Source organism: Palaemon carinicauda, chromosome 13, assembly GCF_036898095.1.
Source record: "Palaemon carinicauda isolate YSFRI2023 chromosome 13, ASM3689809v2, whole genome shotgun sequence".
Classification (NCBI taxonomy): Eukaryota; Metazoa; Arthropoda; class Malacostraca; order Decapoda; family Palaemonidae; genus Palaemon; species Palaemon carinicauda.
In genome coordinates, this window is record NC_090737.1 from 34184519 (window position 1) to 34199965 (window position 15447).

Genomic DNA, 15447 nt, shown 5'->3' on the forward strand with positions numbered 1-15447 from the left:
AAGAAATGTAGAGCACAGTTCCGTCGTGCCATGAAAGAAGCAAGGCGCCAGTCATGGATGTCTTTTGTTTCCTCCATTAACAGTAGAACACCACCATCTTCTGTGTGGAGGAAAGTAAAAAAGATAGCTGGCAAATTCACCCCCAACCCACCACCAGTGTTGAAGGTGAATGGCCAGTATGTAACTGAAGCAATTGAAGTTAGCAATGGCCTGGCTAATCATTTTTCAAATGTATCCAGCAAGTGTGAAGGAGCCCCTGGTCACCAGTATAGGAGCACTGAAGAAAAGAAAATTTTAAATTTTGCAACAAGAAGGGAAGAGTCGTATAATTCTCCTTTCACTGAAAGAGAATTTGATTCCGCACTTGCTCATTGCAACGATACAGCCCCTGGACCCGATGGAATTCCATATGCAATGATTAAACATGTACATTTTAATACAAAGCTATTTATTTTAAGCATTATTAATAGAATATGGCATGATCATAGTTACCCAAGTGTTTGGGAACTAGCCATTATTTTAGCCTTTTTAAAACCCGGTAAAGACAAGTCTTTAGCAGCAAACTATCGTCCTATTGCATTGACATCTTGTTTATGTAAAATCATGGAGAAGATGGTCATTGTAAGGCTGATATGGTACCTTGAAAAGAAAGGTATTTTATCACCGATTCAATGTGGATTCCGAAAAATGCACTCAACGACTGATGTGTTGATACGACTTGAGTCTTCTATTTGTGAAGCCTTTGCTTCCAAACAGCACCATGTTACAGTATTTTTTGACCTTGAAAAGGCATATGATACCACATGGAGATATGGTATTCTTAAAACCATTCATGAATTGGGATTGAGAGGAGAGCTGCCACTATTTATTCAGGCATTTCTTTCACGTAGAGTTTTTCAAGTGAGAGTGGGGGAAACTCTATCAGAGAGTAAGTGCCAGGAAGAAAGTTCCTCAGGGTAGTGTGCTGAGTGTAACCCTTTTTGCACTAGCAATTAATGGGATATCCTCAGCCATTCACCAGGATGTTCTCTCAACATTATTTGTGGATGATCTCTCAATATCATTTGCTGGCACTAGAATGGCAATGGTTGAGAGAAAAATCCAACTCTCTATTGATAAAATTATCCAGTGGGCTGACATGAATGGATTTAAGTTCTCGACAAGTAAAACTACCATTGTCCATTTTTGTCATATCCGGGGAGTACATCCAGACCCGGATATATACATTAAAGGTCAACGGATACCATGTGTATCGGAAACCAAATTTTTAGGTTTGATATTTGATTGTAGACTTACATGGGTTTCTCACCTAAAAGCGCTAAAAGCTAAATGTGTTGAAGCTCTGAATATCTTAAAAGTATTGTCCCATACATCATGGGGGGCAGACCGCAATACTATTTTAAAATTATACAAGGCCTTGATTTTTTCCAAAATTAGTTATGGTTGTGAGGTATATTCTTCAGCCACCCCAAGCCGGTTAAAAATATTAGACTCGATACATCATGCAGGTATTAGATTGTCTACTGGAGCTTTTAAAACCTCGCCTATCCCAAGTCTCCTTGTTGATGCTGGAGAGTTACCTCTAGACCTTTACCGAATGTCTTCCATTCTTCGGTATTGGTTTAGATTGCAAAGACTCCCTAACTCTCTAGCCTTTCAGACTGCAAGCCTTGTAAGACACGCATCATACTTTGAGTTGCACCCAAAATCTCCTCAACCTTATGGCTTTCGGGTGAAACGATTATTAAATAGTCTGGATATAATTAGAAATAAGGTACAGTGAACCCTCGCTACTTCGCGGTTCGACCATCGCGGATTCACCACTTCGCGGATTTTTTCCATAACCCATATATATACAGTAATATATATATATATATATATATGTATGCATGTATTTATGTATATATGTAGGTATGTATATGTGTATACATATAAATATATATATATACACACACACACACACACACACATATATATATATATATATATATATATATATATATATATATATATATATATATATATATATATCTATATATCTAAAGTAGGAAGATGTGATGTAGTTCTAAGGGAAAAGTATGGGAAATATGTCTGGGTAATAAGCAAAGCTCTACCTCCAGTTTGTTTCTACATTATGATCAGAGATAAATGTAAACAAAACATTGGTTGCCATTTTTTATCGTGCTTTTTAGCATGTTTAGGAAATGCATGATATAAAATCACCTTTACTATTTGTGCCTGTTTTAGTTTAGGGTACTGTAGTACATGCATTAAATGTTCTGTACATTAAAGGGTAGTTTGTTAACAGTACTACGTACAAGGGAAGGTTTTAAAAGTCTGAATATACATGTTGAATAAATAGGTAAATATGGTGTCACTACTTCGCGGATTTTCACCTATCGCGGCCGCGACTGGAACCTATCTACCGCGATAAACGAGGGTTCACTGTACTTCCATTCAAGGTATCATCAACGCCTCCATGGAAGTTACCAGAGATATCTTTTTGTAAATATTTTATTGGAGATAAGAAGAATATGTCAGACATAGAAGCCAGGTCTCTTTTTAATGAACATGTTAAAGAACATAGAGGATCAACTTTTATCTATACTGATGGCTCCAAATCTGATGCTGGCGTTGGATTTGGAGTACATAGTAATGGTTTTAATTGTAGAGGTGCACTTCCTCTGACCGCTTCCATATTTACTGCCGAACTGTATGGCATATTAACCGCTATTGAGAAAATAGCGTTGGAGAAGGAGGGTAATTTTACAATTTTTAGTGATGCAAGGAGTGTCTTTCAAGCTATGGAAGTTTTTAATGCTAATAACCCTCTAGTTTTAAAGATTTTAGAATGGCTTTTCCTTATTGGACGGAGAGGTATAACAGTTCAATTTTGTTGGGTTCCAGCACATGTAGGTGTGTCCGGGAATGAGAAGGCAGATTCACTGGCTAAGGAGGCTGCATCCGAGTTGCTGCCAAGAAGGTATCCCATTCCCTGTAATGATTTCTTACCTGACATCGAGAAAATGGTTTGCAATAAATGGCAACAGCAATGGGATAGTCAAGATGGAAATAAAATGAGGGAAGTAACAAATGACATATCTCCTTGGAGGTATAATATGATGCCCCGAAAATGGGAGACGTCTCTTTGTCGTCTCCGTATTGGTCACACTCGGTTGACACATGAGTTTCTGCTGAAGGGCCAACACCAACCGTATTGTGACAACTGTTTAGTACCTCTAACAGTAAGGCATTTGTTGACCGAATGCCCCAATTATAACAACTTGCGGAATAGATATTTGTTTGAGGCTCGAGGTGAGGTTGGCAGGTTCATCCTTGCCAAGATTCTTGGAAATGATGTGTCCTACCATGCAAATGGCATTTTTAGATTTCTTTCAGAAGCAGGTCTTCTGAAAAATATTTAACTTTTATGACATTCAATTTTTTTTATTTTAATTGAATACTCTTTAATTTTTTATTTTATTTCATTTTTTATTTTTGTATACATAAATTAAATGTTACCGGCGTCAATGACCTTAGATGTCAGGATGCCTGAAAACTTTAAATCATTCATTCATTCATTCTTCACTCTGTGGTGGTGGCTACAGTAGTTATGTTGCCAGCCCAGCTCCCTCAGGGGACAGGCAGTATCTTATCTGTGGTAATGCATTCGATGTAAGTCTGGAGGAAAAGTAGAATAATGGGCTCTTCTGATTTTTTTTCCTTTCCCTTGGGTATGAGGCTTTCATAATGTTGCATGCTGGCTCTAACATTGATGCATATAGCTACTGTACTTTTCTGCACACAATTTTTATAAACTGGTATCCATAATATGTAGTTCTCCCTCATACTCTCTATGAGTTGGAGGATGGTAGAATGAATACCCTTCCATTAGCCATCATATGTCTGTTATTTTGTTCCAGACTGTATCTTCCCTTCGAAGGAGAAGATTCTTTAATCAACCTAGCACCTGGTACCAATCAAGTACTGGTCAGTCCTGTTATCAACAGCCTACTAATCCTGGAGTCATCTCCTTCACTATTCTACAAGAGCCTAGCATTTTCCAGGGAAGAAATAGAACCAACAAGTTTGGTTCTAGTGAGAATTCCTACCCACTAATAAGTGAGCATCTATAATTTCAAAGGACAAAAGTTTTGCAAACATGTAGAAACAAGTAAAAATTTTTAAATGTAACTTGTACTTCTCCTAGCTATACAAACTTTTTTCACTTCAACCACCCCTCTCAGTCCTGATCCTGTCTCTGTCAAGCTAGAACGGAGACAGCCAGCCACTCAAGGAATGTCTGCGACTCAACCCAAGAAGAGCTCTTGGGGACAGAAGGGGACTTCGCTGCGAGTCCAACATCAGGAGGAGACCAACAAGAATTAGAACATGCATTCTGGCAGGTTCTGACTCTAATGAGGGTTCTTAACGGGTTTTCCGACCCAGAGATCCTTCCTCGAGAGGGCAAAGACACGGTCCTAGACCGCGTCTTTGGTACTCAAAAACCCTTAAAGACCAGTGCAGCCCTGCTCTGGTCTCAAGGGGTGAAGAGTACCAGGGACAAGATCGCCCAGTAGCTCTCCAAGTTTGCCTCCTCCAACCGTTCCGGTACCAAGAACAAGCTCCTCCCACCTCCTTGCGTACAGCAAAGGAGATACTTTGAGATCCTGGAGGAACCCAGTTCAGCTCTTCCACTTCACCACTCTCTGGAAGAGCTAACCAGGGGAATCCCTCTTGAGAGACTCCAGCCGGCAGGTCACGTTCTCGGCGGCCGAAGTCCTTAACCAGGAAAAGGTCACTAAGTATGCGATGCAAGCTACTTCGGGGCTGGACATTTGGTTAGGGACCTTAGGTATCCTGATACGATCTGAGGATTTTTCCAAGGAGCATACCAGGAAGGCAATGGAGACCTTTTTACTCTCAGGCACTCGCACAATCGACTTTCTTGCCCATCAAGTCTCAAACTTGTGGGCAAACACTATCTTGAAACGTCGAGATGCAGTGTCTGAGAGGTTCCACCAACAGGTCCCAAGCGTCGAGATAAATAGGCTCAGACATTCCTCCCTGGAGGGGGTCCATCTGTTTGAGCCTAAGGATGTGGAACTTGCTGCTGAGAGGTGAAGGAAGGCTCATCAAGACTCCCTCTTCCGTAAGGCTTTAACAACCAAGCGCTATAAACCTTCAGCACCTCAGCAGTCCCGTCCAACCAAGACCCTAACGACAAAATCAGCAGCGAAGACAACGGTGTCTTAAGCCCTTTCCTGTCAAGGACAGGAAAGGCAATAAGTCCTCCAGGGGAGGAAAGAATCCTAGAGGGAGCAGCCGAGGCCGCAAACGCTACGATAGGCACTCCCCCTACATTTCCACTAGTGGGGGGATGCCTATAAAGTTGCTCAGACAGGTGGAAGCAACTCTGGGCCGATTTCTGGACAATCTCTATGATCCGTCAAGGATATCGCATCCCGTTCATAACATCTCTACCTCCCCTGACCAGGAATCCAGTGTCATTGATCTCCCTTGCCATGGGATCGGCAAGGGGGCAGGCCCTTCGGGCAGAAGTCCAAACCCTGAGCATGGAGACGGCTGACACGGTCAGACTAGCAGTAAGACCTCAGGACTTCATGTGTACACTGGACCTAAAGGACGCGTACTTCCAGATCCCAGTCCATTTGTCTTTAAGGAAGTACTTGAGATTCAGCCTAGACAACAGAAGTTACCAGTTCAAAGTGCTGTGCTTTGCCCTAGTGTCATCTTGGGCACACAGGATTGGCATCCGTCTCCTCCGTTATCTGAGCAACTGGCTATTCCTAGTAGACTCGGGGTCAACCCTTCTTCAGCACCGGTACAAACTTCTGAGACTTTGCCAAGATCTGGGGATCATGGTAAATCTCAAGAAGTCTTCTCTGCTTCCTACACAGAGACTGGTATACTTACGCATGATCATAGACACCAATCTCCACAAAGCCTTCCCATCAGACGACAGGATAACAAGGCTGAGAAAAGACTCAAGACCCTTTCTCAGATGAGAAGAACTTCCAGCCCAAATGTGGTTACGTCTCCTCAGTCACCTTTCGTCGCTGGCCTGTCTAGTTCCCAATGGTCGCCTCAGGATGAGATCCCTCCAGTGGCAACTCAAGTCCCGGTGGAATCAGACTCGCAATTCCCCGGACATCCAGATCCCCATGGGATCAGCAGAACTGACAGACCTCCAGTGGTGGGTGGCAGACAAGAACCTACGGAAGGGAGTGGATCTTCTCATCCTACCCCCGGATTTGATGCTGTTCTCAGACGCTTCAAAAAAAAGGGTGGGGGGCCCATGTGCTGCACCACACGACCTCAGTCTTCTGGTCAGAGTCAGAAGAGTACCTCCACATAAATCTCCTAGAGATGAAGGCCGTCTTTCTGGCTCTTCAACAATTCCAACAGTTCCTGGCAGGCCACTCTGTGGTGGTGATGAGCAACAACAGCACAGTAGTGGCTTACATCAACAAGCAAGGAGGTACTTTTTTGCTGCAGCTATCACATCTAGCAGTAGAGATACTGAGATGGGTCGAAATCCACTCGATACCACTATCTGCATGCTTCATTCCAAGCAAAAGGAATGTGCTCGCCGACAACCTGAGCAGAGCATCTCAGATAGTGAGTACCGAGTGATCTTTTGATCATCTAGTAGCCAACAAAGTCCTGACTTGTGGGGTTCTCCGACTGTGAACCTCTTCACAACGGCCCTGAACTTCAGGCTCCCGCTGTATTGTTCCCCAGTCCCAGACCCCAAGGCTCTCTGGCAAGATGCTTTCCAACAACGGTGGGACAACATCGACGTTTACGCCTTTCCCCCCGTTCTGTCTGATGAGGAGGGTACTCAACAAGACCAGAACATCGGTCAATCTTTCAATGACCCTCATAGCTCCGCTATGGCATCACACACAATGGTTTTCGGACCTTCTGCAGCTCTTAACGGAGCCCCCAAGAGAACTCCCTTCACGACACAATCTACTCAAACAACCACATGCCAACATATGCCACAAAGCTGTAGCTTCGCTACGACTTCACGCCTGGAGACTATCCAGCATCTCCTCTCTCAGAGAGGATTTTCGCAACGAGTTGCGACTAGGATGTCTGGATACCTGTGTAAGTCATCAGCAGCAGTCTACCAGGCAAAGTGGAAAGTCTTCTGTGGTTGGTGTCCTGGAAGGGTTATCTCTCCACTCGATGCCACTATTCCTGCAATAGCGGAGTTCCTCGTGTAATTGCGGGAAGAAATGCGCCTGTCAGTCTCGGCAGTAAAAGGCTATCGCTCAGCCTTAAGCCTCGCCTTCAGACTGAAAGGAATGGACATTCCTTCATCGCTAGAACTTTCTTTACTCATACGGAGTTATGAACTTACCTGCCCCCAGTCAGAAGTGAGACCTCCCCATGGAACGTGGTTCGAGTTCTCAGGTCTCTCAAGAGACCTCCTTATGAACCATTACGCCAGGCAACGTATCGCCACCTGACTTGGAAGACAGTGTTCCTACTAGCTTTGGCTTCGGCCAAGCGAGTCAGCGAACTTCATGGTCTCTCATACGACATTACCCATTCAAGGGGATGGGGAGAGGTAACGTTCAGCTTCGTCTCGAGTTTATTGCTAAGACTCGGAACCCGGGAGTAGCGGATCCACGATTTGACTCCTTCCGGATTTCTAGTCTCCGTACTGTAACAGATGACCCAGATCATCTCTTCCTATGCCCAGTGAGGAGTTTGAGGCTGTATCTTAAGAGAACAGCCACAGCCCAGCCCCGTGTGCCTGCACTATACGTCAGCACAGGAAGGACCAAGAGGAGGGTCACCAAGAACACCATCTCAGCATGAATTCACAAGGTCATAAACCATTCATTGAATCCAGACCCCCCTCCTTCACGTCGCCCCAGAACTCATGATGTCAGGGGCGTGGCTACGTCCCTGTCATTCAAGAAAAACTTCTCAGTGACGCAGGTTCTTCAAGCTAGTGTGTGGAATCGTCAGACCACAATCACATCCCACTACCTGCAAGACGGGACCCACAGGAGACTTGATACGTTCTCTATCGGTCCTGTGGTGACTGCACAACAGCTGGTTTAAAACCTCAAGCTCCTTATTGGACAAGTAGCAGAAGGTTGAGGGCATTGTTACCCGGTTTTAGTCTGCGTGAATGAAAGGGTTTGACTGGCCCATATTCTTTTCTTCATTCTCCCCTCTCTTGGGGAAAGCAGCATCCTGGGTTCTCTGCACAGCTGACCTCAAACCACTGCAGGTAAACCTTACTCCCTTGTGTACCTAGTATTAAAACTAATACTGTTGCGTCCCCATACATTGACGAGGTGGTATTGGGAAAGTCCTAGTTACACAGTTTTTCCTTCTAAAGAACTCGGAATAAATTTACCTGGACAGTCACACTTCTATATACCTCAACACACAGATTGCGTAGGTCGCGAACTTTGCATAGCAAGGTTTTAGCGAGGTGCAGGGACTCAATTTTTAGTACTCACCCACTCAGATAAGGAGCCCCCGGCCAGATTGGCTGGGACGTCCACCCTACCTAATGGGTGAGTCACCCCTATTAAATAGCGTGGTGTGTATTCCAGTTACAGAACAAATGACAAATTTGTAGATAATTTGTATTTTTCCTAACTATACAAACCTTAGCTATTTAAGCAAACTTACCCGCCAGCCCTATCCCCCTTGAAGTTCTACCTCCAAGCAAAGTGAGCTCAATCACAGGTGTGTGAGAGTTAACCCTCATTAAAATTTAATGGCTCGTCATTTCAGCTACGCCGAAAGTAATACCCATATTAAATAGCTAATGTTTGTATAGTTAGGAAAAATACAATTTTTCTACGAATTTGTCATATTTTATAACTAGGAAATATACAAATTACATTTAAAAATGGTTTTGAATAACTCTTGAGCCCCAACCCCTCCCAAAATATTTGGCACTCAAGCCACAGGCCCTTTTTCTCAACATTTTACTCAACTAAACTTAGCATAGAAACTATACCAGATGAGTCTTTACAACAATCATTATTGTGAAGCTGACTAAATTTTTCTTTCCATTGATATATAATGTTAAATATTTTTTAAAATTTTATACAAGTAAATAATAGAATAAAGAGCAAAAACCTATTATTTTAAGTAAATTACATTGCATGACACTGAAGGGAGTCTAATAATAGAGCAGAATTACATCCAATGGCATTCAAATAGTTAATTAAAAAAGAATGTTCCATATCAGTTCATCAGGTCTGTAAATGAATTGGAAAGCACCTGGACTTCAAGAGATGAGGTGAGCAATGTGTGCTATACTTATATGGAGCCAATAATGACAGCAAGATCGTCCATTCTAAGAGCTCTTTTGTCTTCACATCAAAAAGGTGTACGAGAAGTACTTCACTCAACTTTGGTAAGTATATTTCAATTCCTGTTATTAACTGTGCTTATTATAAAATGTAACATACCTTAAATCATTGATGAAAACTTAATTGGAAATAACTTTGGGGTAGTTAAAAATCGTATGACTAGTTCAAGTTAATTATACTCTAATTTGGATAGAACAAGGGTTGGTGGTGCCTTGAAAATGTGGAAAACATCAGTATGTTGCTTTAAAAAGATAATTTCTGGGCTCGACCTGTGTCGCTCCATGAAATGCTCCTTATAGCACCGTTTCTAAGGTATAAATACTGCTAAATATACCAGAGAAAAAAGTTGCATGGAATGCCAGGAATAAACCCAGCTCGCTCACTAATAGAGTGTCGGTATAGTAACTGGGGCATGTTAGAACCACTACCAGAGGTCCCTTACCAATTAGTACTCTCCTTCCTCAATTTCCCCGATACTATGAGGGTGCTAGTAGGAGTGAGGGAAGAAGCGTGGGTAGTGGTAAGGGTGGGGGGAGGGTAGTTCTACATCCGACTACTGCCCGCTACTAGTATCGGTGGAAATTGAGGAAGGAGAGGACTAATTGGTAAGGGACCTCTGGTAGTGGCTCTAACATGCCCCAGTTACTATACCGACACTATTAGAGTGAGCGAGCTGGGATTATTCCTCACATTCCATGCAACTTTTTTCTCTGGTATATTTAGCAGTATTATACCTTAGAAATGGTGCTATAAGGAGCATTACACTGGGCGACACAGGTCCCTCGCCCAGAAATAGATTTTTCCTTCGTCAAAATCCCTTTTTTGCCTTTGCAGTTGTGGTATTTGTGTTGAAAGGGAAATTTGAATTACTGTACCATGTGTTTTAACTTGGGAAAAGTTTTGACTCATTTTGAGGTGATACTAAGCATTGTTTTGTAGAAATGTTATGAAAGAATTCATGACATTTTTTAGATGTAGGAATTTGTGTGGGAACAAATGTAGGAATTGCTTGGAAAAATATTGATATTTTTAATATCCAAGATTGGTTGTATAATTTTTCTGCACCACGCCACCTGTTTTTAATCATTTCAAGAGTTGTCTTGATGGAAGCATAAAAAAGGAATAGGCAGTGATTTGTAAGTACTTACTGGAAAGTTTTGTCATTTAAAGTATCTGGGAATGAAGGGTTAACGTAAGACTTGCCCTCAGGTTGATGGAGTAGACATAAGAGGCAAAAGAAATTATTAATGCAAAAAATAAATGAATATCTCTCTAGGTAAAACTATGTTTTCCGCCATATTTCCTATTCTATCCGAAAAATCCAGTGAGGTATTTCTATTAAGCTAGCAATTTCCTTTGACAGTTTGTTCAATCTAATTTAATTACATAGTTCTGACAAAATATTTTTACATATATAAACCCTTTTTTGGGCTTGGCCATGTCGTCTTCATGGAAGGTTCCTTTAGGTAGCTTTCTAAGGGATATTTTCTACAGTGATACTCCTAGAGAATTAACCGAAGGTCTCAAGAATTCTAACTCCTGGCACGATTTATCCATAATAGAAATTTAAGGATAACGCATAATATCAGGGGATGTATTTTTAGATACGACACATAGCAATCTTCACCCCGAATAGATTTAACTCTTTGAGGGGGAAAAATGGCGAACGAAAGGGGAGCCGTTATCCAGGTACCCGATGGACCTCCTATCCGCACTACTACCGGCCGCCATTCCTTTCTCTGTAGCATTTAAGCTAAGTGCGCTCCCAACCTTTTCCCGGTGTTCGTTACAGATTACAGGAATATTAATCATGCAATCTCCAGTATCTTCATCCTCTGGAAAGTTGAGTATTTATTCTTTCCTGTGCATAATTTTAGGCTCCCTTCTCGCAGTTAAATTTGTATAATTTAAGTGTGTTTGGTTTAGCGTAGCCACAAACCGGAGGCGGCCATTTTACAGCCGCTGTTGCAGATTATTATTGCATTTTATTTAGTCAGTAGAGCGACATTTCCAGTATTTAGCTATAAATTTAGCTAGTTAGGCAAATTATACTTGTGAAGATCGTGCATACAATATTATTTTATTCCTCTTCCTAAATGTGACTTTACTTTTCGTATACGGCGGGGGCCCCGGCGGTACCAACCATGGCCGCGGTCCCCACCGGAGTTAGGCTAGCCTAACTCGTATATGTATACGTTAGTAAAGTAATTCCCCATGTTTAACCTCGCCCTATCGTTCCTTATTAATTCGGATGGGGACATGCATCCCCTAGAATTTATGGATAAGGTTCGATATATATCCTCTTTTAGAGAAAAGAGGCTAAACCCTTCCTCCCTCCCTGAGCTGCCACCATTACAGGCGGCAACCTCTATCTTTCGTCATTTCCGTTGAGTAGGACTCCGGCTTGACCTAGATAGTAATAACTCTGTCTTTCCTCTTTGCCGCCGAGTACTCCGGCTTTGAGGTTAGATGGTAATTCAGGGTGCCCTGTTTTGCAGCCGACATGTCGCCGACAGGGGAATCTTTGTTCCTCTGCTGCCCACGATGTCATTGACAAAGGAGGCCATGCTTCCTTAGTCCACGGTTGAAAGTAGGCGGCATACCTGCCACGGTTGAAGGTAGCCGCCACCTCTCTCCCCTGTGAACTATACGACCCTTCCCCCCCTCTCTGTCCTTTAGTGTCAGCCTAGCCGTCACAACATTCTTTCACCGGTACTCAGACAGTCATCCCAGCTTGCCGGGTTGACTGCATTGCCGGCTGGGACCCTACCGGCGGCAGTTAGGTAGCTGCCTCGGTCACTTTCCCCCTTATGTCCTTCCTTCACCAGAAGTGAATGCCCCGGGGGGAAAGACTGAGCTGGCCCTGACGGCGGCCGGGAGGGAAACCCAACATACTGTGAGAATTCTTCAGCCCTCTCTTGGTCTGCCATCCACAAACCTTGCAGCCGGCAGTACAGCCGGCAGCAGACTTTTGTGGATGGATGGAGTCTAGAATCAGATGGATTCCCCCCCCCTTCCTTTAGAACTCTCATTCTGGCAAGGAGACAGTAGGCGACAGGATAGTCCTACACTTCCAGTTATTGTGCTAAACCATAATAATGGGAAACCCTTCTTTCCATTCTCTCTCTCTCTCTCAGTTAGTGCCGCCAGGTACTAACCTAACCCCGGTAGTGTACCGGTAAAACTACAGTATACAACAATACAGTAATACAAGTAATTTCTAACATACTCTGTGTATCCTATCACAGTCTATTGTTGGGATCGCATATCATGATGAGGTTGAGTAATCCCTCAACTCCCAGATGAATCCTTTGATCATCGAGATCCATATAAAACACCGATCAATATTAATATACTACAGGTGGAGAAGTTAGTATAAATATTTACTAACCCCGTCTCTAAGTACTAGAGTCGTTCCACCCTGTATTCTCCCTTATAGGGAATTTAAATATTACTATTGACGGAGGTCTCAGCGATTGCCTGGGAGAGGAAACACAGATATGTGTCTTTCCTATTTCCTTTCTAGCATACTATCCTAAGCTATTAATTACAATAGTAAGTATTACTATTAAATGTATGCTTTTATATCAAATCCTTTTCCTTTACAGGAGCTGTACTGAAATTCCAAATGGAATTTGTATTTTCTTTTTTATTATATTATATTATAATTTGTTTTATATTATATTTTGTTTAAAGTAGCATGGTCACTGGAAGACAGTTAGCTTAGTTTCAAGTATTTAACTACCCCCTTGGTTGTTAACAGCTCACTGCCTTCCTGCGGCCGTTTCTGGTTTTAACCTAACCAGCCACTAATGCTTTGCTTTCTTCCTGAGGTTGACGGAAACTTAAGGCAGTTACGACAGAGCATTCCATCGCTAAGGGTTTCGTAACTCGAGCTCCTATTCTTGATATAAGAATACACTTTGTACCACTACCCAGTTAACGTGACAAGAACATTTTCTACATGTCCTTTGAAGTGACGAAGAGTATTATCGCCATGTAAACTTCTGTTTAATCCCGACCAGGAAGAAGCTTTCTTTCATCGCAACCCATCTCTACACGTACTTCGCCTTCGTCCCAGGATGATATCGGTGGGTCTGTAAAACTCAGGGGGAGTTTTTTTATGTCAATCCGAAATCATTTAGAGGGATAATGCCATCCCATATAAATTTGACTTCCAATTATCATCGTTTACTTTTTTCAATAAGTTTTATTTTTTCATACCTTTCAATTTTGTAACTAGTTCGTACCCTTTTCAGTTTTATAACGACTTCGTACCCTTTTCAGGGATATCATAAATTGTACTTCGTGGACTCCAGTTTGGACTATGGGTGTATATTTATTTACATAAGTTTTCCAAGGTATGCAACATGCCAAGTGTTATAACGTGCTTCACATAATAATTTGATTTTAATATGTATTAATACGATCGTTGTGTAGTATGTAATTTGACATTTGCTAATATTTAAGGTAGCTTCACGATGGTCAACTTTGTGTATTAGCTGCCGCATCAGCATCTGGATGAATTAGGATATTTATCAAATACAATAAATTACTTAATTTTTTTTCACATTTTAATTATCCTTATTTAATTCCTGGTGTTTGTTAATTAAAATTCAGCGTAGGAGCAGCCAATGGTGACGTGTGCAGTTGTGTTCTGCAACCACAAAAGTAAGGACTTTTGTGGGCATACGGCATGCAGGTCTCATGCCCCCTGCTGCATCGTATCTTGATCCCTGAGTTATTGGGACCTGAAGGGTTGCTCCAACTGCTCAACCTTGCTGACCAACGGCTTTGGAGGAGCCATCCCTGCCTCCATAGAGGCTAGGGATACAGCAAGGGAAACCCTTTGTAGGTGGGTAAGAGGGTTCCAGAAGAACTCTCTGGGACCTTACCTGCCCAGCGAATCTCTCAGGTGCCTTCTGTTCCCTAAGGCTTAACCTAGTGCGGTAGTGCCCCAGGAACAGGTCCAGCCTCCCTTCATCCAACTAAAGATCGACACGGACATCCACAAGGCACTTGAAGGCATGGACATCCACCAAGAATGGATGTCGGAAGTGTGTACCGACACTGAACAGGACCTACTGCAAGAAGGCCCTGAAGAAAACGTGGTTCAACCACCAACGGAGGAAGAAGGATCCGTTTCGACGGTGACTGAGGACCCCCAGTTCACCGTGACGGCATATCAACCTATGCCGTCAACCTCTTGAGCCCCAACTCCCCAACCGACTACACAGGTCGACAAGAGCGAGGTGCTCCTATCGTTGATCCAGCAGATGTTGGAAGTGTTCCGGAAGGAACAGGAGGAGATGAAACAGGCCATCCAACAGACAAAGAGAGAAGTACAAGAAGAGAACCGACCCGGAACTTTCAGGGGCTCTACTAAACCCCTTAAAGTATTAGACCTCCCTCACTGCTCCAAAACCAACCCCTGGAGGTATACGAAGCACTTGCCCATGATGAATGGTAGGCTATTCATCTCCGAGAAGTTGGTGGCCAAGCCACTTGAAGATCTTGAATTCTGGCCCAGCTTTTCAGCCTACCCAGATTGTTACGTGAGACTGCGAGATGAACCTGCATCCCGTGAGGAGACGGTACGAAAGGAAGTCATTATCTTTGAACATGACAAGGTACAGGCCATCCTTACCAAGACCCTGAAAGGAGCTGGATACACCAACTCCAAAGTCTCAGCACTGAGCAAGAGGCATCCTACCTTTATTGCTCCTTCCTCCAGAGCTTTCCCCTTTTCGGAGAAAGTCCTCGACTGTGTCATTAAAGCAGTCGAAGAGGGCAAACCCTGCCCAATCCTAGAGGAATGTAAGCCATTCTATCTAGCTATGCCTACCTGCGAGGAGAAGTGGAAAGATGTACATCTAACCTTCTCCGTCTCGAAGTTGGATCCAGAGATAGCAGGCCAACAGTTCAATGAGAACCTTCCAAAGTTGCCAGATCATCTTTTGATAAAGGAACAGGAGACGAAAGAAAGACTTGGCGCCTCCCTGTCTCATCAGAACTGTTTGGAGATGTGTGCAGACCTACATAACGCCCCAGAGATGTACATCGTCTTAGC

General features: G+C 43.0%; 1 protein-coding gene across 1 annotated transcript in view; it reads left to right on the top strand.

Annotated features, from left to right (window-relative positions):
- Window positions 1–15447, top strand: part of tefu (Serine/threonine-protein kinase tefu) — a 912746-nt gene that overhangs the window by 766499 nt on the left and 130800 nt on the right. The window contains exon 44 of the mRNA XM_068385552.1: window positions 9254–9421. Within this exon, the coding sequence (XP_068241653.1) occupies window positions 9254–9421 (168 nt within the window). The remainder of the gene's footprint in view (window positions 1–9253; window positions 9422–15447) is intronic.